The sequence below is a fragment of the Podarcis erhardii genome (genome assembly GCF_964252035.2).
Source record: "Podarcis erhardii genome assembly, chromosome: 9".
NCBI classification, from domain to species: Eukaryota; Metazoa; Chordata; class Lepidosauria; order Squamata; family Lacertidae; genus Podarcis; species Podarcis erhardii.
This window is the reverse complement of record NC_138512.1, coordinates 18,466,866-18,491,115: the sequence shown is the minus strand read 5'-3', so window position 1 is coordinate 18,491,115 and position 24,250 is coordinate 18,466,866. Positions and strand designations below refer to the sequence as shown.

Genomic DNA, 24,250 nt, shown 5'->3' with positions numbered 1-24,250 from the left:
ACCTTCAATACTAGGTCACATCACACTAGATCATAATTTAAAACAAACCATGGTTTAATATGAACAAGCTGTGTGGTGATACGTGCTGCTCTGAAGTTCCTACACTTCTCTAAAGCTCCCACAGTGCTCCTCTTCTAGTTCTGCTACATCACAGATGAAACAAGCTAGGGTAAGCAAATTATGGCCCAGGGTCCGGATCCAGCCCAACCGCCTTCTAAATCGGCCTGCGGACAGTCCGGGAATCAGCATGTTTTTACATGAGTAGAATGTGTACTTTTATTTAAAATGCATCTCTGGGTTATTTGTGGGGCATAGGAATTCATTCATTCCCCCCCACCAAAAATATATATATAGTCCGGACCCCCACAAGGTCTGAGGGACAGTGGACCGGCCCCCTGCTGAAAAAGTGTGCTGATCCCTGAGCTAAAGGATGATTGTCATGCTACCCAAACCTGAGATCATGCTTTGTTTTCCCCAAACCACAGGTGGTAAGCCAAGAACAGACCTTGCTTACCACTTGTGGTATGTTTGGAGGAAGCAAGCCATGCGCCTGAGTTCAAATGTCATGGAAGCCAGCCTCTGGTTTGTTTGGTAGCAAAGGAAGCGAGTGCAGTGGGAACTTTTAAGCGCCCTGTGTTAGCACATTGCTTGTTCACATAAGCCCCATAGCTTGCTTTAAACTAGGCCACTGTAGGCCCCTGCAACCTGGTGGCATTTGAATTTCTGTCTGCCACTTAAAATCACAGACTTTTGGTTAGTTAGGAAAATGGCAAGTAATGGGAAACAGGTACTTCTGACTTAAACAGCCAAAGCTAATAACTACTAAATCTACTTACCTACCTACTTACATTTTAAAAGGCACTATTAAACAACACAGTGAATACATAAAAGTTGAATTCCCAAGGATTTCTGAAAAGTGCCTCCTTGTCTTCTGGAAAAGTCAAACTGAAATAATTTAAAGTGCTAAGATTTTAAGCTGAAGAACATTGTTCAGAGCAATTAAAGCTAAATTACTGGGGAGCTTGAAATGACAATAGAAGTGGAATCTGAAGGCGCTTCCAGATTGTCAGTATTTTGGGGAAGGGATTCAAGGGCATAACCAGGGAATTTGTGAATTAAGATGGATTAAGGTGCTCTGTTGCCGCAGAACAACAAATCCACTTAAAAAATAATAATCGACTTTTTGTGGTTAGGAAAGTGACAGGGAAACACACAGATACTCCACAAGTAAATCAGGATGAATGCTCTTTGCAATGTAACTTCCCCACAAACAATTCCGAAGGAATGCTCAATAAATAGGTAATCTGGGTGAGCCCCAAGAAGGCTTTTCATCCTGAGGTGCTTTAATATCCTGGGTGAGTCATGATGTTGATGAAAAGCACCACACATACTCTGCAGACTTTGAGGTAGATTATCTTCCTAATTTATACGCAGATAATAGTAGCCCCTCTTGACTTGATTCCTGTACAGTTGATTATTAACGAGCGTAATCAAAGGGGAAAGTGGGACTACAAACAACTTAGCTCCCAAAATAAAACCTGCCACAAATGTTCCTGACAGCAAAGTGAAACCAGAGCAGAATAAGGTTCAAATCTTCCAGTCACTCATGGAAAAGTAATTTATACAAATAATGAAAACAACCCCACGTAGAATTTCTTGCTATTGAGTAACTGCCACCAAGTCGGTGGCACTTACTTCTGTGTAAACATTCAGGATTGAATGGTAAGAATAGCGGGGTAAGGAGAGCCAGATATTTCAAATCTGACAACCCTTTGGTTTCAGATAGTACATAGGTAGAGTCTAAAGAGCCTGGGACACAAATTTTCACAGCCCTCTAGCAGCTATGGTGGCTCATTTACCAGAAGTAATGTATTTAGCGTTAACTCTGGAAGTGTATAGAGCAAAATATACATCAGGAGGCTTAGTTTGGTCAGAATCGAGTATACATTTCCAGTATTTAACATAATGAGCAGATTGGCCTTTAAACAAATTAATTTTTCCCTAACAATCACACATAGAACTAGCATATCACATTGAGCCACTAGATGGCATTCTATTAGAACTAGTTGATTTTTAGAAATTAAAAAAAATCATATTCAAAGACAGTAGGAATGTCTAAAAGCTGTTATGCAAAATAATTACAAATTCTTATTTCTCTCAGCAACAGAGTTATTGAGGTGAAAAGGAAATGAGTTTCTTTCTTTTTAAACCAATTTATTATATTTTTATCTCACCATTCCTTCATGAAATTCCAAAACAGCTTATTAGGTGGGTTATTGTGAGAGAACGTCACCAGTCCAAATTCAGCTACAGTGGTGCCCCGCAAGACGAATGCCTCGCAAGACGAAAAACCCGCTAGACGAAAGGGTTTTCTGTTTTGGAGGCACTTCGCAAAACGAATTTCCCTATGGGCTTGCTTCGCAAGACGAAATATCTTGCGAGTTTTTCCGACTTCCCCCCCTTTCCCCCACTTTTCTAAGCTGCTAAGCCGCTTATCCGCTAAGCTGATAAGCCGCTAAAAGCCGCTAAGCCGCTAATAGCGCTAATCCGCTAAGCCGTCAATGGGCTTGCTTTGCAAGACGAAAAAACCGCTAGACGAAGAGAATCGCAGAACGGATTCTTTTCGTCTTGCGAGGCACCACTGATGTCTTGCGAGGCACCACAGATGTTTTCATGGTGGAGAAGGGATTTGAACATTCCATCCACTACCACACTAACTTTAAAAACGTAAAGATTATGTAAAAATGTTCCCACTGAACTACTGAAGTAGTTTTTTCTTATAGGAGGTTTATAAGATAAGCTTTATATGTCACCCTAGTGCAGCTTCCAGAGTGGTTTACAAAAGCAGGATGGAATATGCAAATAACACATGGAATCAACATGTTAAAAAGAAATGTACACTCTCTAGCTATTGAAAAAATTGAGGCAATAAAATGTATTTTCTTAGCTAGTTTGAAACCACCTGTAGCAAAAGCAGATGTTTCAAATACTGTCAAAGATTTTTGAAGAAGAAGAGGAGGAGATTTGGATTTCAACAAACCAAACTTGGAGAACATTATGCACAGTGACCAAATTTTACTAGTATCTAGAGTCTGTTGAGAACATACTGCAGATTCCCCACTCTTCCCCTTTCTATTCCTTTTGTTTCTTGTCTGTTCCACTGCAACCAGCTAGCAGGGATTTATATTTATTTTCATTGTTTAGCATTGAGAGCATCATTTAGCAGTTTATAAATAATAGTAATGGTTTTACAGAAATTCAATTTTCAGTTCCCCTCCCCTCCCTAAAAAACAGAACACACCAGTGTATATTTCTGCTTTGTCATAGTCCGGAGCAAACAATGGACATGATTCGGAAAACAGCTGCACTGACTCTGCCTCCTGCCCAAACCAGCACAAGCAATCCTGGCAATCGAGGGGTTGAAAGATCAACAGCTCTCAGTTCCGTTCCCTTTTATTTAGGGCTCACTGTTAGTATCCAAGCCAATGCTAAGGAGAGGCTTTGAATAACAGGACATCATGACCCTTAAGCAATACTTTTCTGCCTCTTGGCTGTCAGACCAAAAGATGAGAAAATAGTGCTCTGTGTTTCTCTGTTTAATCATGTTTTGTTTCTCTGAAGATTCAGGCACATGTGGCCTGAAAATAATAACATTTTGCCTTCATCTTTTGAAATGACATTTGATCAAAGTGAGGGATGGCTAGGCATCGACCTTTCTGCTACAAAGAAGAACGGAAGCATCAGTGTGTCCTTGTGACATACTGGTGTCTGTGTGGGGGAGAGAACGACGACTTCTGCACAAACTGAAATTGCAATGCTGGAAGAGCACGTGCCGCTGTACAAAAACCTGGCTCATAAAGAGATTGGCCTCTCAACAGCAGTGTGACCGAAAGCTTGTAGGAAATGACTACTCCATTTGAGCAGAGCTATGGTAGCCTTTGGGACGCGGGTGCCGCTGTGGTCTAAACCACAGACCCTAGGGCTTGCCGATCAGAAGGTCGGTGGTTCGAATCCCCGCGACGGGATGAGCTCCCATTGCTCAGTCCCTGCTCCTGCCAACCTATGATAAAAGCACGAAATGCAAGTAGATAAATAGGTACCACTCCGGCGGGAAGGTAAACGGTGTTTCCGTGAGCTGCTCTGGTTCGCTAGAAGCGGCTTAGTCATGCTGGCCACATGACCCGGAAGCTGTACGCTGGCTCCCTCGGCCAGTAAAGCGAGATGAGCACCGCAACCCCAGAGTCGTCCGCAACAGGACCTAACGGTCAGGGGTCCTTTACCTTTTCGGCAGCCTCACTGAGGAAAGAAATGCCTACCAGCAAAGTTACAATTATAGGCAGTAAAGAAGCAAATGGATCAAACAGAAACGGCACTGCAATTTTCTCGCCAACGTTGCCGGTCCAAAGTGCCAAGGTGGCTGCCTAACTGCAGAAGATGGTATGGGCATCTAACAATCAACCATCGGCCATGCCAATCACAATACGTTTCAAAGGTGGAGGTGAGCTATACAAGCAGCTCACGATTGTTGAATGTGTTGTGAAAGAAAAATTCATTCCACTGAATTGGTGTTGCATTCATTGGGATAGCATGAGGTCAGGGAATCTCTGGGTTAGTTGCACACATATCTGCAGGGAGGTTGCTGCTAACCACCCCCTGCCACCCAGTTGCTTTGCTGAATTTGCTGCTTTGAATAGAGAAGACACAACAAACATGAATACAGAAATATCTTCTATTACTTTCCTATTATTCCCTGCTATTCTTTGGTACAGAGCCTTAAAGAAAAGAAAACTCACACAAAGCTATATTAAGTGGTTATCAGTGTCCCGTCCTACAATTCTTCCTCCAATTTCTCCACTTTTTTTTAATGAAACGAATCTGTTGCTTATAACTTTGTAATCCAGAATCTCCATTAACAGATCCAACAAGGAAAAAATATGAAAGTAGCTCCACAAAACTGAGCCTGTTCCAAATACTTCTTGAGATGGGATAATCTATGAATGGAATTGTTCTTTTAACAACCGCTGTGATTCAGCACTCTGCTAATCTCTGCGCTCTGAGCATTAAAATTCTAAGTTGTGATTGGAAAATTGTTAGAAATGAGCTACAGCTCAACTTCTTTGAATGCATTAGCATAACCAGCAATTAAAAGCAAACATAAGTCTGCATAACACAAAAACTGCCAACAAGTGACAAAGGCAATTTCTACATTTTCCCTTCAGATCTGAAATTGTGGTGAAACTCTTTATGGCCACACAAGTTGTCTTGTCTTGTTTAAGATAACTCACTGGCTAAGAAGCCTATGCTATATTTGGCAGTTTTAATATACTCCTATTGATGGTCACCTTCAAACAATAAAAAGCCAAGATGGTTCTTGAACCCACCACAAAAAACAGGTTACTCTTTCTCCCTCTAATATTAAAAGCATCTATCTCTAAAAGCCACAGGCCTACAGCATATGAAACAGCAAATTTTCAGCTATTGCATGCATGTGAGCAAACCATGGGTGACAATTACTAGAATATTTAGTAACTAGAATATTTAGTAACTAGAATATTTAGTTTATATTTATTTAGTAAATATTTAGAATATTTAGTAACTAGAATATTTAGTAACTAGATTATCCATTTTGATTTATTGCTTATTTGTATATTTCTCTCTCTCCCTCCACCAACTTCTTGCCTCTCTCTCTCTCTCTCTCTCTCTCTATTCCCCCTTCTCTCTTTGATTATCTGATCATTTATTTCTCTCTCTCCTCGCCTCATTTCTCACAGCACCTATTTTCCCAACCCCCTTCCCCCTGATCTCCTTCTTGATACATACAGTGTTTCTGGTAACGAGCACAATCACTATGGTAATTTTTTCACACCTCCTGCTTATTTCCTGACACTCCCATTGGGTTCACCTGTAGTATGTTCACCTGCCAGATTTCCTCCCTCATCAAGCTGCCATAGGGAGAAAACAGGCCAAGGCAAAGAAGGTGGCTGCAGCTCCTGCTGTGGTCAAGAAGCAGGAGACTATGAGGGCCGTCAACACACTCTTTGAAAAAAGGCCCAAGATCTTTGGCATCAACTCCCATCTCTTGCGGGGGTGCAATTAGTGCCAGCACCGTCCGTTAAGAGTTTGGGTGTAATCTTCAACACCTCCCTTTCCATGGAGGTGCAGGTTGCAGCTATAACAAAGGCGGCATTTTTCCATCTCTGCCAAGCTAATCAGTTGGCTCCTTACTTCTCTCGCCCTAACCTAGCCACTGTGATCCACACGACGGTCACCTCCAGACTTGATTAATGTAACTCGCTCTACGTGGGGCTGCCCTTGAGACTGACCCAGAAACTCCAGCGGGTGCAGAATGCCGCGGCGAGACTCCTTACGGGGTCCTCGCCGCGGGATCACATTCACCCGGTGCTATACCAGCTGCACTGGCTCCCGGTGGAGTACAGGATCAGGTTTAAGGTGCTGGTTTTAACCTGTAAAGCCCCATATAGCCTAGGACCCTTGTACCTATGGGACCGCCTCTCCTGGTATGTCCCACGGAGGACCTTACAGTCTTCAAACGATAACATCTTGGAGGTCCCAGGCCACAGGAAAGTTAGGCTGGCCTCAACCACAGCCAGGGCTTTTTCGGCTGTGGCTCCGATCTGGTGGAATGCTCTGCCACAAGAGACTAGGGCCCTGCGGGACTTCACATCTTTCTGCAGGGCCTGTAAAACAGAGCTGTTCCACCAGGCCTTTGGCCAAGGCACAGCCTGACCCCCTCCTTTTAACTCTAGCCCAATGGTTGCCATTCATTTGATTTGAACTGATTTTATAATGAATTGATTTTAGAATCATGTATTATTTTACTGTTGTTAGCTGCTCTGAGCCCAGCTTCAGCTGGGGAGGGAGGGATATAAGTAAATTATTATTATTATTATTATTATTATTATTATTATTATTATTAGGCAAGATAACCAGCCCAAATGGGATCGGACCCACTTTGGGAAACGATCTTGTTAGGTCTGACCAGGTCTGCAAAAGTCTGAAGGTGCCCCTGGCAGTTAAATAGCTCCCACAAGCTACTTGGCTTCTGAAACTGGCCCACAAATACAGGCCTGAGACAAAGCAAGAGATGATGATTCTAGCTCGAGTGGAGCAAAATGCTGCAAAGAAAGGTCATGCTTCTACCCAGAGGGCTCCTGGGCTCAGAGCAGGCATCAGTGCAATTGCAACCCTGGAGGAGAACAAGAAGATACAGCTGGTGGCGATTACAGATGATACAGAGCAGGGATGAGAAACATGTGGCAGTTGGAATCCAGCTACTGTCAGCTCCAGCCAGCAAGGCCAAGTATCAAATTTGTTACAGCAAGACTTCTGCTGCTGAAAATTTGCTATTCTGCTGCATCTGTTTGTGGGTTACCGCAATAGTTTTATTGTGGTGGCGGCTGGTGTGGTATCTTCCAGAGGCTGTCAGACTACGACTCCCATCATTCCTCACCACTGGCCATCTTGGCTGGGGCTGATGGAAGCTGAAGTCCAGCCAAAATCTGTAGGATTGGCTACCCCTGTTTCAGCCCCATCCAAAACATCCAAAACCTGAAACAGTTGTTCTAAAAACAAATCTGGAAGCGTTATGTAAAATATATACTCCCTCCAATGAAGCAGCAAAGATTGAGGTCAGCTCCTGTGCACCATAATTTACATAACTAATTTTCACAGGGGTGTCAGTAACATCATGAGGTTATTGGAAGAGTTGCTGATATATAGGCACTCTGTAGTGGCTGCAGAGTGAGGTTAAAATAAAGTGAACTATTAGGTTGTTTGTTAAAGGTATGTCCTTAGGAAAGCATCTATAAGCACACTACGGCTTGTAGGTTAATTAGATAAAGCATTATTTTTATACCCACAACAAAACATGGACCTGCAGATGTTTTCAAGCAATCTTCTAGGAGCCTCATACGAGTTTTCTGCAACTCTGGTCTGTCCCATTCTTCTGGTTCCACTCCCCAGTATAGGTCAATGACCTGGAAATCCAACAAACAATGTGGTTCTTAATACACTTCACAATTTAACATTCCAACATATAACAACGAAGCAATCAGAGATTTGGTGTTAACTTTGTTTACTTGTTTGAGCTTTATCCCTCTTTTAATCTTGGGTGGTAGGGGACCCCCAGCCATAGCTGTCAACTTTTTCCTTTTCTTGCGAGGAATCCTATTCGGAATAAGGGAATTTCACTTAAAAAAAGGGAAACGTTGACAGCTATGCCCCCAGTGGCACAGAACAAGAACACTTTGGGGGGCCCCTCCCAGAATCCTAGAGACTGAAGCTATTTACCTGTACAGTGGTACCTCAGGTTACATACGCTTCAGGTTACATACGCTTCAGGTTACAAACTCTGATAACCCAGAAATAGTACCTCGGGTTAAGAATTTTGCTTCAGGATGAGAACAGAAATCGTGCTCTGGTGGCGTGGCAGCAGTGGGAGGCCCCATTAGCTAAAGCGGTGCTTCAGGTTAAGAACAGTTTCAGGTTAAGTACGGACCTCCAGAACGAATTAAGTTCTTAACCTGAGGTACCACTGTACAGAGCCTTGATTGCCACCAGCAACCATTTATAACTATGAGGGCTAGAATCTTTTTAAATGGAAAAAAAAAGATAAAGTTTCTCAGTATCTCAAGTGCCCATGAGAGAAAAAGTTCTTTGGTATAACATTTTGCATATGCCATTCAGGTCTTGAAATATATTTTTAAAAAAATGTTTGGTGTTTTCTGGGGCCTGATCTTGGTGTGGGTTCATTGGGTGGAACCACAGAGCTAGTGTTGGTTAGGTCTGAAGATGAAGTCCAGAATTTGGGGGCAGGTTTGAGTGTGGATCCCATCACTCTGGGGAAAGATCAGCCTAACGTCTGTCTCTACATTTAAGGCCAGCAGTTTGAGAAGAAAGAAACAGCCTTGCTCACTTTCGGCAGGTGGCTTAAAAGTTAAAAAGGAAGAATGAAGAAATGAACGAAGCAAAGGAAAATAAAAAGAAGCCAGCTTTGAAACCTCCACTGTACCTTCCATAGAAGACAAACCACTACAACTCAGACCCCCATAATGCCATTCCCCGCCCCCCCTTTAATATTTTGCTGTTTTGGAAGCAATAGTCTCAGTGAATATAAAATGACAGATGGCTTGCTGTTTAGACTTTCGATTTTGCCTAAAGATCTAATTTGAATAATGTTAATAAGATGCAAGTTATTGTACGTGTGTGTTTGTGCGGGGGGGGGGGGAAGCTGTTATATTTATTTAAAGAGATTAAGTGAGACAGTGTGGCATCACTTCACTTCATAATTTAGCTCAGATGGAAAAGAGGGACACTGCTGTGTTTAAAGGAGCAAAGACTGGCAAAATAATTTTGGGTAGTTTGTTTTGCCTATACAGTGGTACCTCAGGTTACATATGCTTCAGGTTACAGACTCTGCTTACCCAGAAATAGTACCTTGGGTTAAGAACTTTGTTTCAGGATGAGAACAGAAATCGTGCTCCGGCAGTGTGGCAGCAGCAGGAGGCCCCATTAGCTAAAGTGGTGCTTCAGGTTAAGAACAGTTTCAGGTTAAGAACGGACCTCCAGAATGAATTAAGTATGTAACCAGAGGTACCACTGTATTTGCTGCTACTGAATTGCATCGTTTCCCCTGTGCCTGCAAATTCTGACATCCAATTTACACATTAGGGCCCCAATGTGGAGATCAGCTAAAAAACCCCAAAACCTTTCCCCATGATGAAGTATGGGGGATATGTGCAGGGTGTGGGGGCTAGGACTATGCAACAGGAGGAACAAGGGAAGGTGTGGGAACAGGAGAGAAGGAGACTGCATGCGGAGTGCTCTGAGAGGGGGTGTTGCAGCTGCTATTATCAGCTCATCGTTTGTCTGGTGCCAACAATGTGCTATGAAATGAGTCATAGCAGGAGAAAAGCTGCACTCTACAAACTTTTCAGTCTGCTATATGCTCCAGATGCCTGGAATGAAACTCCACTCTGTCATTTGTACAACTCTACAACAGTACAGTCCTAAGCATGCTTACTCAGTAGTTAAGTCCCTTAGAGGACTGTATCCTTCAAAGCCTTGAAAAACTACATTATGAGATGAATTCACAATCATCATCACCATTACCGTTTATTAAATTTCTATACTGTCCTTCATCTGAGGGCAGTGTTTACAATATAAAAATGCAAAATTACATAATATAGTAATAAACAAAAACAATAACTCCTGCAGTTTCAAAGGACCCATTTGTTTAATTAGACAAAGAGGAATGGGAGATGAGGAATATTTTTGCCTGGCACCTAAATACAGTGGTACCTCGGGTTAAGTACTTAATTCGTTCTGGAGGTCCGTTCTTAACCTGAAACTGTTCTTAACCTGAAGCACCACTTTAGCTAATGGGGCCTCCTCCTGTTGCTGCGCCGCCGAAGCACGATTTCTGTTCTCATCCTGAAGCAAAGTTCTTAACCCGAGGTACTATTTCTGGGAGTCTGTAACCTGAAGCATATGTAACCTGAAGCATCTGTAACCCGAGGTACCACTGTACAGCAGGCTTGGGTTAATAGCCCTTGGCTGTAAATGGGTCTGGCATATTCAATAGGTCCTATGCTACATTAAGCATCCCAAGGTACCACTATATATGTAATGAAGATGCTAGGCAAACATCCCTGGGGAGAGCAAACAGGGAGGCACTTTAGCAAAGGGCCTATTCTCATGTTGCCATCTTCCAGACCTCTCATGGAGGAGGCACACAAAGAAGGGCCTGAGATGATGATTGCAAGGTTTGGGTCGTCATATGCAGAGAGATGGTCCTTGAGGCATTGCGGCCCTGTGCCATTTACAGCTTTATAGGTCAAAACCAGAACTTTTGAACTGAGCCCAGAAAGGAATTTCCAACAGTCACCTCCCTGCTAATTTTTATCAGCCAAGAGTGTCAAGGATCCAGAGCACAAGTGGTCGCACCTTGTCCACATCCTCAAGCCTTACTAAATGAAACTCATCGAGCACAAGGACACTGACAAACTGGAACGTGTCCAGAGGAGGGCAACCAAAATGGTCAAAGGCCTGGAAACGATGCCTTATGAGGAACGGCTAAGGGAGCTGGGCATGTTTAGCCTGGAGAAGAGGAGGTTAAGGGGTGATATGATAGCCATGTTCAAATATATAAAAGGATGTCACATAGAGGAGGGAGAAAGGTTGTTTTCTGCTGCTCCAGAGAAGCGGACACGGAGCAATGGTTCCAAACTACAAGAAAGAAGATTCCACCTAAACATTAGGAAGAACTTCCTGACAGTAAGAGCTGTTCGACAGTGGAATTTGCTGCCAAGGAGTGTGGTGGAATCTCCTTCTTTGGAGGTCTTTAAGCAGAGGCTTGACAACCATATGTCAGGAGTGCTCTGATGGTGTTTCCTGCTTGGCAGGGGGTTGGACTCGATGGCCCTTGTGGTCTCTTCCAACTCTATGATTCTATGATTCTACAACAGGACTAGACAGTGCTCTGCACAAGCACCTCTCAAAACTCATCTGCTGTAATAGTGCAGTCAAGGTCCCAGTGGGTGCAAGAAAATTTATCCTCAAAATGCTTTGCAAAACAGCAAAACTACTGTTGGTTCTGCTAACTACCCTGGGCCAGACTGTAAAACGCCCCACACTACCCAGGAAAGCTCTGCAGGGTGGCACAATGAGGATGCAATGAAGCGAGCAAAGTCATCTTTGACAACGTGGAATTTTCATGGGATGCTTCTTTTAAATTTGAAATAATCTGCTGAAGAGCCTGCAGGCCACAATTTAGGGATAAGCCAATTGTGCCCCATGGCCTCAGTCCCACCCCTAGCAGAGACCTTATCAGAAATAAGCTTCCTTCCCCCCCCCCCCCCATGCACCTTAGCTTTCTCTGGTACCACACAGTGGGGGAAAAAGCTGTTTCTCAGCGTGGAGAGAAAGTGGAGGTTCTCTCATAGCTTTTGTTGCTTATGCAGTTGCTTAATTCATATACACAAACCAAGACAATGAGAAGCAGAACTGAGTAACTGAAGAGTCTTAAGAGGAGGGGTTGTGATAGAGTCCCAGGGCACAATCCTATACTGGCTGAGGAGCTATAGCAGCCTTGTCAACTTTGGGTATCAATACTGGGTGGTTGTATTCCAACAGTATATTGGGATCCAAGGAAGGAACCTTAACTTTTGCCCAGGTGGGTCTCCAGAATGCCTGCTCTGAGACCTTTGTGAGTGCTGTGTTGTCCCAAACAGTGGATACTTGGAGTATGGAAGGATGCCTTTGGACTGGCAGCAAGAGGGTTATTGCTAATAGAGCTGACGGGAGTGGGCACTGTGACATCATCTTGCAGGGGTATGTGCTGGCAATGGGGTATGTGTTTGTGTTGTTGTTCAGGTGGCGCTGTGGCGTAAACCACAGAGCCTAGGACTTGCCGATCAGAAGGTCAGCGGTTCGAATCTCCATGACAGGGTGAGGTCCCATTGCTCGGTCCCTGCTCCTGCCAACCTAGCAGTTCGAAAGCACATCAAAGTGCAAGTAGATAAATAGGTACCACTCTGGCAGGAAGGTAAATGGCGTTTCCATGCGCTGCTCTGGTTTGCCAGAAGTGGCTTAGTCATGCTGGCCACATGACCCGGAAGTTGTACGCCGGCTCCCTTGGCCAATAAAGCAACCCCAGAGTCGGTCACGACTGGACCTAATGGTCAGGGGTCCCTTTACCTTTACCTATGCAAGGCATGGGACACTGCTGCTGGCACAATCCCTGGTTGGTGGACTATGCTGGTTTTCTCCACGGACAACAGGGAGTGCACCTGTAATTTTTACACACTTTTGGTATTTTGTACACTTGTATTTCCTCCCCTTTCCCTTCTTGGGCCGAGCACTTATTGGATATGCAGACATTTCACCGGAACAGTGACAACTCTATTTCCAGTCTCCATATGATGCAAGTATAAGATTGCTCTGTCAGTTGCTATTGACCATGGGAAGCAGTCACTGAAATAGAGACGGTCTTCAACTCTTGCAGGAATGAGAGAACAGGGATAGCCCATGTTACTGCTTCTCCAGTCTTTCCAGAATTTAAAACATTTTGTTGTTGTTATTGTTTAGTCGTTTAGTCGTGTCCAACTCTTCGTGACCCCATGGACCAGAGCAAGCCAGGCACTCCTGTCTTCCACTGCCTCCTGCAGTTTGGTCAAACTCATGCTGGTAGCTTCGAGAACACTGTCCAACCATCTTGTCCTCTGTCGTCCCCTTCTCCTTGTGCCTTCCATCTTTCCCAACATCAGGGTCTTTTCCAGGAAGTCTTCGCTTCTCATGAGGTGGCCAAAGTATTGGAGCCTCAGCTTCAGGATCTGTCCTTCCAGGGAGCACTCAGGGCTGATTTCCTTAAGAATTCGTGACCAGAGGAGAGAGACAGTGGAAGAGGACTGGAAAAAATTTAAAATTTATCTTAAAAATTGTTGTAAAATTTCGGAATGTTAAGATGTCAAGGGATTTGATATAAAGAATTACAGCTGTAAAAATGTAAGCTTAAGAAAATTTTAAAGAGAATTAAATATAAAAATGGATGAAGGATTGCTAAAAAATTTTAAAACAAGGATGCAGTGAAGGGGAGGTATGGGGAAGTCGTGTTATGTTTGTTTGTATTTTGTTTATGTTGTAAAATTAATAAAAATTATTAAAAAAAAGAAAGAAAGAATGGAGAGGTTTGATCTTCTTGCAGTCCATGGGACTCTCAAGAGTCTCCTCCAGCACCAGAATTCAAAAGCATCCATTCTTTGGTGATCAGCCTTCTTTATGGTCCAGCTTTCACTTCCATACATCACTATTGGGAAAACTCTGAGTTATTGAAGCCCCTTCGCCACAGCAAGGCAGTGATCCATGAAGGGGATTTAAAACATAGCAACTGTAGTTAAATAATTTTTAGTTACCAACAGGGGTAATCCTATGCAAGTTTATTTGGAAGACATACCATGGAATACGGTGGGGCTTGCATCCTACTAAGTGTGCACAGATTGCTCCTTGAATTAGTTGCAAAGATTTGCATACTATCACCAGAATGAAAGCTTCTGCATTGGGCATGTGTGTGTTCTGGCTGGATAACATAAGGACTACAGAACAGTTTTGCTAAAGATCATGGTCTTCTTAACTGCACAGGCACTTGAACATCTTTCTTGTTTATATTTACATCCCCACTACTGCCATTTATTTTTTTTCTGATGAATATGGCCTACTATTGTATTCTTCAACATCAATTGCGCATCACAAGCTTCTGCCAATGTGCTATCTCTTGGATTCAGAAAGGTTTGAATTAAACAGCTCTTTTAATTATCTCAAGGGTGTGTAATTTAAAGAAAGAAAGCAGAGAATTGTGAGAGGCTGGGGGACTAACCTTTTTTTTCTAAATGGCATGCCTGATAAGGAACTCTATTACCAGTATCTTAATGTAGCGTAGGACCTATTGAAATAATGCTAGGATTCATTTAGGATTTCCTTTCTATTGAACATAGTTTTCAGGCTAATCCCCCAAATAAGGGATCTAGTCAAGGCTTGTGGAAATAAAACCTTATGGTATGGAAGCCACTGAAGGTACACAACACAACAATTCTCTTCTTGGATCAGATTGAGGGGCCATGTATTCTGGTTTTCCATTAATAGCCAGCCAGATGCCTCTGGGATTTCCCAAACAGGGCACGGTGATAAAAGCTAAGCTCTGTTGCTTGTTACCGGTATCTGGCACTGAAAACAGGTACTAAATGTGTAAGTCAAAAGTGCAGATTTTTTGCCCTTGAAGGCAGCAAACCTCTGGATTTTTACTGTCAATATATTGGGAACTTCTTCCAGTAATGGGTGATGGGATTTCCTCTTCATATTCAAATTTGCTAATGTTTCTGAATCCAACAACATAACCATGTCTAAGAACCTGAAAAAATAGGTGGTATGTATAAATGCTACAAACTATAGCATCAGACACATGTAACTGCACTAATCCTTTACATTATCAAGTTAGAAGGGAGGGTGTAAAGTAACAACAACAGCAACAAAAATCATCCCCAAACCAACAACTACTTAACATCAGTATTCACACAACGTGCAACTGAAAGGCAATTCGTTGACCTTTAAAAAGAGAGGATCTTGCAAACGAAAAGCCTGCCCTTCAGCATAAGTTGGCATACTACTGTCCCAGTTCTGGTTTCCATGTGCCAAGCATAATCACATCATTGCAATTCAGTATTTTTGGCCACTGAACAGCAATACTTGGATGCCTGATTAGGTATGCACACATTCTGTTGTACAACATAAGAACCTAGTCCCATTTTGTGTGCGTGTTCCTCGTTCGTTAAAAATTATGCAAAGCTGATGCTTCTGTGTCACAGCCCTACGACGTTAGTGTTGTGGGAAAAACCAACAGGAGCTGAGAAGCATCTGATTCAAAATCAATTGCTCCTTAGGCTGATCAGCTGAATGTTCTGGGTTTTCAAACTGATGACAAGATAAGATACCAAGTCTGTAGAGACAATAGACAGCCAACGAACTACAGTGGTACCTCGGGTTAAGTACTTAATTCGTTCTGGAGGTCCATTCTTAACCTGAAACTGACCTTAACCTGAAGCACCACTTTAGCTAATGGGGCCTCCTGCTGCTGCCGCAGCGCGATTTCTGTTCTCACCCTGAAGCAAAGTTCTTAACCCGAGGTACTATTTCTGGGTTAGCGGAGTCTGTAACCTGAAGCATATGTAACCTAAAGCGTATGTAACCCGAGGTCCCATTGTACTGTACTGCAAATTGTAGGCACGAAAGGTCCTTAAAGGATAATATATATTGTATATATTTTCAAGGCATTTGTATGATGCCTTTTGTTACCTTATTCGGTTACAATTTACACATTTACAATATGTAACAAATTACCAAAATCAGCCTTTTTATCTGAGGATTAGAAGGTAACTGATTTTTAAAAAATTGGTTTCAAAATAACTTTTCCTAGGTACTGGAATTACTTCCTCTAGTAATGTTACCTGCTGGTGAATGTTGACAGAACTGTAGCCAAAATCAGTAAGAAACAAAATGAAGATATCAGCATTGTTACGCTAAACCCCAGGTTTGGCAGAAGTATAAAGGCACACAGGAATGTTGCTTCTGATGTCAGTGAATACTTTGAAAACAAAACATAGCACTCCTAATGGAGCAAAACAAAAATGGCCCAGTGAGAACTGAGCATGTACAGAGGTCACAGATAATGGCCACAGATATTGCCCTTCCATTGAGTACATCATATATGTGTCTTATTACAAATGAGAACTCAGAAAATTGTGGGTTCCCCTGCCAATGGGAATATCCCCAAAACTAGCCCAACTAATCCACTGTCTATAAACCATGATTTCTACACATTTCATTTGGGTTAGCGTTAGCCATGATTGGTGGAGTTATTTCAATTTTTTAAAATGCATTTATTTTTCTTCCTAGTTGCTTTTTGTTCAGAGATAATATTTTGATATCTTGTAATCATATTAAGCTCAACATAAAAAAAAAAACTAAGATCATGGCCAGGGAAAATATGTGGAAGATGATATATAGGTGGTATCTTACACCGGTGAAACTAGCTAAAATTTACAGGTTAAAGAACAGAAAATGCTGGAAATGTGGCGAGGCAGAGGGCGATTTCTATCACATGTGGTGGTTATGTAATAAAGTGAAAGGATTTTGGGAACTAATTTATAATGAACTTAAAAAGATTCTTAAATATACTTTTCCTAAAAAACCTGAAGCCTTTCTGCTGGGAATGCTGGGAAAAGAGATTAAAAAAGAAGATAAGTTAATATTCCTTTACGCCACCACAGCCGCAAGAATTTTGCTGGCACAAAACTGGAAAACAGAAACTATACCTAGTATAACTGATTGGCAGATTAAAATGGTGGAGTATGCCGAACTTGCTAGATTAACGGATAGAATACGAGACCAAGAAGAACAAAAATTTCATAAAAATTGGAGTAAATATTGGAAGTACATTGATAATAAATTGGAGAGGGCACTGGCGGCATTGGAACAACTCTAACAGAGAATGTTTAATATTTAAGACAAAATACGTGATGGTAGGAGTTATTCGATACTTACCAATAGGGTGGAGGGGAGTCCAAGATTCAATAAGAGCTCAAATATCAAGGTGTTTTTTTTTTCTTCCCCCCCCCTATAAATAGGGGAAATTATAATTTATCTATATATATATTGTTATGTTTAGTGATATGACAAATTGTACAGTGTACATTTATACGGGTTTGTGTATTTGCAAAGTTTGAATAAAAAGTATTGGCAAAAAAACAAAACAAAAAAAAACCTAAGATCATGGCCACTGGTCCCATCACCTGCTGGCAAATAGAAGGGAAAGAAATGGAGGCAGTGAGAGATTTTACTTTCTTGGGCTCCATGATCACTGCAGATGGTGACAGCAGTCACGAAATTAAAAGACACCTGCTTCTTGGGAGAAAAGCAATGACAAACCTAGACAGCATCTTAAAAAGCAGAGACATCACCTTGCCAACAAAGGTCCGTATAGTAAAAGCCCAGAGTTTTCCCAGTAGTGATGTATGGAGGTGAGAGCTGGACCATAAAGAAGGCCGAAGAATTGATGCTTTTGAATTATGGTGCTGGAGGAGACTCTTGAGAGTCCCATGGACTGCAAGAAGTTCAAACCTCTCTACTCTTAAGGAAATCAGCCCTGAGTGCTCACTGGAAGGACAGATCCTGAAGCTGAGGCTCCAATACTTTGGCCACCTCATGAGAAGAGAAGACTCCCTGGAAAAGACCCTGATGTTGGGAAAGATGGAGGGCACAAGGAGAAGGGGACAACAGAGGACAAGATGGTTGGACAGTGTTCTCGAAGCTACCAGCATGAGTTTCACCAAACTGTGGGAGGCAGTGGAAGACAGGAGTGCCTGGCGTGCTCTGGTCCATGGGATCACGAAGATTCGGACACGACTAAACAACTAAGCAACAACAACAACAATCATGTTAAACTGTGAACCATTGTAGAAAACCTAAAAGTCAAATGCATTTGGTCAAAATTCAATATCCCTGTTGTGTCCAACTCATGAATCACTTCCCTAAGGTGGTGCTTTCCAGATGTGTGGGGCTACAAGTCTCATCAGCCCCAGCAATCGTCCCGGCTGGTTTGGCTGATGGGAGCTCTGGTCTGAAGGGAAATGTCTGAAGGGTGCTAGGGGAGTTGGAAACGCGTTTGTGATCTCCGCTGAGTGAAGGAGAAACTGGCAGGTAAACTATGGTGCCCACCTAGATTTGACACAGGAACTCATCTTTCAAACAACACCTATGTATGCAGGAGCAGTTAAGTGTGTTCCCTGCCAAAGCCACTTTGCTTGTTGAATAATAACAGGCACAGTCCAATCATTATAAACGCAAGTCCGACTGATACGTCCAAGTTGAAATTCATCCCCACGATTTAAAGACTATTTGAATAAATATTGTAACATTAAAAATTAAAAATTACTTGAAAGTACTAAATAGGCCTAGGATGAAAGTAAGAGTTAGTAAAATCATTGAGATTTAGAACTTCAAGAAAAGTTAAGAAATTTGATTTTAATTGGAATATTGTGTTTGAATAATGATATCAGAAAACTGCTACATTTAAATACAAGGAAATTCAGATGGGAGGGCTCTTCTTAATGACGTAAGAAGTTTAAATAGCCAGTTAATTTGTATTGTTTGGGTATTTGTTGATATGTATTTTTATTTTCTTATTTTCTCTTTTGTTTATATTTGTGATTTTGTGTGTTTTTTGTTTTTTGTTGTAGTACGTGTTATATTTGTAAGAAACTTAATAAAAACTATTTTTTTTTAAAAAAAGAAGAAATTCATCCCCATGGGGTCAAAGCAAGTGATGGATATGGGAGCCTTCATTATTACGCTAACCTGTCTGGCTCTCAGTCACTCACACACCATAGTATGCTGGCCGTTACTTGCAACAGGAGTCCAGTGCATGTCTTGCACATGCTCATCTATTTGCCCCTTCTCTTCTGCAAGGCCTCCTCAAATTACTGGGCTGGAGACAAAGAAGAGGCGAGGAATGGGTGGAGGTATATAGAGTGACACTCTATAGTAGCCAGTGCCATAGAATGTGTCTGTAGCCAAGAGTCAGCCAGGGAGGAGGAGGGAAGAGAGGGTTGCAATCAGCCCAAGCCGATCCTTCCCACAAGTGTAGCTACACCTACGTGTGGAATGATCACACCCCCTTTTTAATAATAATAATAATAATAATAATAATAATAATAATAATTTATTTGTACCCCGCCCTTCTGGCTGGGTTTCCCCAGCCACTCTGGGCGGCTTCCACAAAGACCAAAAATACACTAAAATGTCACACATTAAAAACTTCCCTGAACAGGGTTGCCTTAAGATGTCTTCTGAATGTCAGGTAGTTATCTCTTTGACATCTGATGGGAGGGCGTTCCACAGGGCAGGCGCCACTACCGAGAAGGCCCTGTGCCTGGTTCCCTGTAGCTTTGCTTCTCGCAATGAGGGAACCGCCAGAAGGCCCTCGGCGCTGGACCTCAGCGTCTGGGCAGAATGATGGGGGTGAAGACACTCCCCCGTTTAGGGCTTTAAAGGTCAACACCAACACTTTGAATTGTGCTCAGAAACGTACTGGGAGCCAATGTAGGTCTTTCAAGACCGGTGTTATGTGGTCTCGGCGGCCGCCCCCAGTCTAGCTGGCGCATTCTGGATTAGTTGTAGTTTTTGAGTCACCTTCAAAGGTAGCCCCACGTAGAGCGCATTGCAGTAGTCCAAGCAGGAGATACCTAGAGCATTTTAAACAAATTCTGCATAGAATGATACCTTAAGGTCCACCGTACAGCATCAATCTAAAAGATTTCTTGCATGTGCATCACAACTTAAATATTTAATGAGGAAAACGCTACCTGAAATTCAAGTCCGTAGTTTTCCCTGCAGAATTCTCGTAGTTTAGGATACACATGTTCTCGTAATGCGCTCCTTTCTGCTACTGTATCTGCAGGCAACAAAGAAACGAGGCTTGTTAACAATAGTTGTGACAACTGTGGGCTTAAATAACGCTGTAGTTTCATGCAGGAAAGAACACTAATCTTAAAAGCTGTGAGCGCAAGCTTAATGCAGCAATCTGAATTTGATGCTCTAGGGAATATCTTGTTGAGCCAAATTGCTTGTTGTGACATTTACCAATATTTAATTTAACACTCACTCCAATAATTCAACCTTGTGCTGTTGTGTATAATTTATTATTATTATTATTATTATTATTATTATTATTATTATTATTATTATTACAGTTAGCAAGGAAGAAGAGACATCTGAAGGCTAGCAGCAGCCCAGCAGTTACAGTTAATAAACATTTTAAAAGATTTTCTATTATACTTTATCATTTATCAATGCTACATTTTTTGTAAGTACACTCTTGCAAATGTAAGCTGGGGACAAACCTGAGTTTGCAAACTAAGGTATGATACACATATAACCATTAATGCATCGGAATTGACTGTAGCCCTGTTAAGGGCATTCTTAGCACCAGACTTGAGTTTGCTATGAGTAGTGTGTCAAACAGTCCACTACGGTAGCTCACCATAGCACAATAAAAGTAGATCCAGTCTTTCTCAGTAACTACTTCAAAATGTTGTAAGAATGGGAGATTTTTACATTTAACTGAAAGAAAAAGTGAAGGTTACCTAGGCTGACAAAATCCTTAGCAAATACCCTTTGCTAGACCTAGAGTCTTGGCCCTCCAGATGTTTTGGGACTACAACTCCCATCATCCCTGACCACTGGTCCTGTTAGCTAGGGATGATGGGAGTTTCAGTCCCAAAACATCTGGAGGGCTGAGTTTGCCTATGCCTGCTCTAGGATCACTCACAACAAGAGATCTAAAATAGAAAAGGGGATATGCAATTCAGCTCAAATGTGTATCAGAATGAAACAGTGATCATAAATAAATAATGATAAAATGTTTTGAACAGTCCAATAATCCACAATCAGAGTTATTCCAGCAACAATCAATTATCCGGAGAAGGTTTTGGAGTGGATGAGGTTGAACAAGCTTAAGCTTAAGTGGTTCATCTGGACAGAAATGCAAGCGGTAAATCCTTTGTTTCTTCTTATGACCTCATAGTGGGCCAAGCTAAGCATGTACTCTTGAAATAGATTGAAATAATAGTCGAGAACGGAATCAAGCAGAAGGCAAGATCTTCACTCCTGTAGATGATTTTGACGGGTGGGTGGGGCAACCCACCTGTCAATTACCTGCCACTATAGAATCATAAAATTATAGAGTTGGAAGGGAACATGAGGGTCATCTAGTCCAACCCCCTGCAAGAAGAATGATCTCACTGCAAGAAAATAATTTGTGGGCATGGCTTCAGCCACACAAGCAGAGGAAAAGCCACTGTGTTGCCAACTTCAATTAACGCCAATGCAAGGGAATATTGGTGCTTAAAGCAGGGATCAGCTATGGATTGGCACTTTTGCACGTGTGTTTATTCTGCAAACTGAGGCGTTCACAAAGTAAAGGAAGGATTGAACTCAGATTAATAAGAATACACACAGAGGCACAAGACTCTGGGAAGGGTGCGTATAATAATCTCTGCCTTTCCACCCCTCAGCCCAAGTTGTTTTATTCACAAAGCAACTGTTTACACCGTGTTCATAAGAACCAATCAGATTTCCTCTGAGCGTTTCAACAAACCCCTAGTGGGGACAAAGTTAGATCAAAAGAAATTCTTTTAACTACTCTGAGCATGCATACATAATCTGAGAGTAAATAAAAGAGGACTAGAGAAACTCAGGAGTAAACAGGAGAGGATGGAAGGATGGCAAGGAGATAGGCATCTTTATCACCTTCCTGTGAAACTATTTCCAGGCCCTACAATCAACATCCTGAGTTTAACATATCAGAAAAGCTACATCAAAGAATCTTGCCCACTATCTTTATGGCCCAGGATGCATGCCTGGCAAAGCAACTGGCAGCTGGGCTAAGTATGTGACTTGTCAAGCAAGAGAAATGGGCAGTAGAGGAAAAATGGCATAAATGTAGAAGCTTAAGGAATTTAATCAGAAATTATTGTCAATATATCAAACCCAGTCAACACAATGTATTCATCGTGGACACAATGGCTTGATGTATATTTTATAATTCCTCATGGTAATCCCATCTGATCACTACATCAAACCACTTAAAAGGCAGAATAACTCTTCCAACTTAAAGAGAGTGTGTTACCAATTCTTGTATGTATGTATGTATGTTAAAAATTCCTGCACACCTTCCTGTCTTTCCAGGGTCTGGTGCTTCTGAGCTTGGAAAGGAAATTACACATAATTAAGATGGAACGAACTAATTAGGTTGCATGACAGATAACCTGGTTTAATTACATACAAATCTAAACTGACTTTTCATGATAAGAAGTCTGTGGGATTAGCTCACTCTAAAATAAAACAAGAAAGAGCTGTGCCAGAAGGGAGGTTTTCAAACGCGAGCCTTCTGCGGAGGAAAATACATACTTAAATGTCCTTTTCCTGCTGCCAAAATAGAAATGGACCACAAGTTATTTTTGTATCCCGTTAATTAGGCATTCTGAAATCTGCGTGTTAGTGGGCATGGGAGCCTGTTTGTAAAAAAATAAATAAAAATGAATTATGTGCCAAGAATCTTTTAGTGTCTTTGAAGTCTCAAGTCACAAGTCACATAAGACTGTGTACAGATAACAGGTTTTTTCAGACTGACAGAACAATCCTACAAGTTTAAAATGGCCCTTCCTGTTGGAGCTTTAACAGCAGTGTGATGTGCACCAATTAGCAAATGATAATGTTTCTCCACCTAATTCTGGGAGGTCATCTGCTGTTTAAAAAAAGCACAGCTACAAAAGGTATTTAGATATACCTTGCCTAAGAAACCGGAGGCCTTCCTTCTGGGCATTGTAGACCAGAATGTGGTAAAGAAGGACAGAATTTTTTTTATGTATGCTACAACAGCAGCAAGAATTCTCATCGCAAAGTGTTGGAAGACACAAGATTTACCCACACTGGAGGAATGGCAGACGCAGTTGATGGAATATATGGAACTGGCGGAAATGACTGGCAGAATCCGAGACTTGGGAGAAGAAAAAATGGAAGAGGACTGGAAAAAATTTAAGGATTACTTGCAAAAATACTATAAGCTCTATGAATGTTAAGAAAATGCACTTTTTAGGAAATACTAGCCCCAGCAACGGTAATTAGGTGAAATGAAAACTAAGGTACAAGAAAAGAGAGGTGAAATTAAGGAAAATTTTTATTGCATTATGTTTTAACTATAACATATAAGACTATGGTTACAATAACTTTGATTTTGGTAACATGAAATTGAAAGGTACAATAAGTAATGAATTGAAAGATATAATAATGAATTGAAAGATACAATAAGTAATGAAATAAGATAATAATATAGTTGAAGACTTCATATTATGAATATTGGGTTACAAATATATTGAAATGGGTAATATGACAAAATGAAAGATACAATAAGTGATGAAATAAGATAACAAAATGCTGAAGTTGGTTTTATAAATAATGCAGATTCGGGAAGATGTGGGGAAGTCCAAAAGATCCTGTAAAAGAAATATGTTTTATGAAACTTTTGTATTTTATTTTTTGTTCTTTTTTATTCTGTGAAATTAATAAAAATATTTTTAAAAAAAAAAAAAAGCACAGCTACAGGGCTGGTTGAGCTGCTGAAAATCCTTAGTATGACATGTTTGCGCAGGGACTGTATCAGAGATGACAATATAGCAGATGCAAAAAATAGAGCAGAGGCAAAAGAGAGAATTTCAGCAGATGCAGATTGCAATGCCTGCTCTTCTGTGCACCTATTAAAAGTGAACAGGTCCTTGTCTACTTTTGCTTCTGGCCATTCAATCTCAACACTACCGCTTTTAAGATCCTGTAACGTTATCTTATGCTGCCTGTGTTCAACCTTCCCACCAACCTATACACCACTCTGTTTGTCTCATTGCGCTTAAGAGGCAAGGATTAAAGGATAGCCTTTCTCACGATCAACAGGAGGTGAAACACAAAAACAGAACTCACAAAAGGGCTACACAGCTAGTGGCAGCCTAGTTCAGTCCCGGCTTCATTTTGAATGACAGACTGGCAAAATGAAGCACTCAGTTATCAGTCTTACCCAGTCCTCAATGCTTCAGGCAGGCTGCTCACAATCTATCATCTATCTCTCTATCTA

At 41.6% G+C, this 24,250-nt stretch overlaps 1 protein-coding gene across 2 annotated transcripts in view; it reads right to left on the bottom strand.

Annotated features, from left to right (window-relative positions):
* NWD2 (NACHT and WD repeat domain containing 2) overlaps positions 1 to 24,250 on the bottom strand; it is a 65,912-nt gene that overhangs the window by 15,109 nt on the left and 26,553 nt on the right. Inside the window, exons 2-3 of one of the 2 annotated variants that reach the window (XM_081875610.1) lie at positions 19,932 to 20,020; positions 7,881 to 7,997 (exon numbers count right to left, since the gene is read on the bottom strand). In XM_081875610.1, coding sequence (XP_081731736.1) covers positions 7,881 to 7,997; positions 19,932 to 20,020 — 206 coding nt within the window. Of the gene's footprint in view, positions 1 to 7,880; positions 7,998 to 19,931; positions 20,021 to 24,250 lie in introns of those variants that run through there. The other variant, XM_081875611.1, reaches the window with a different exon arrangement.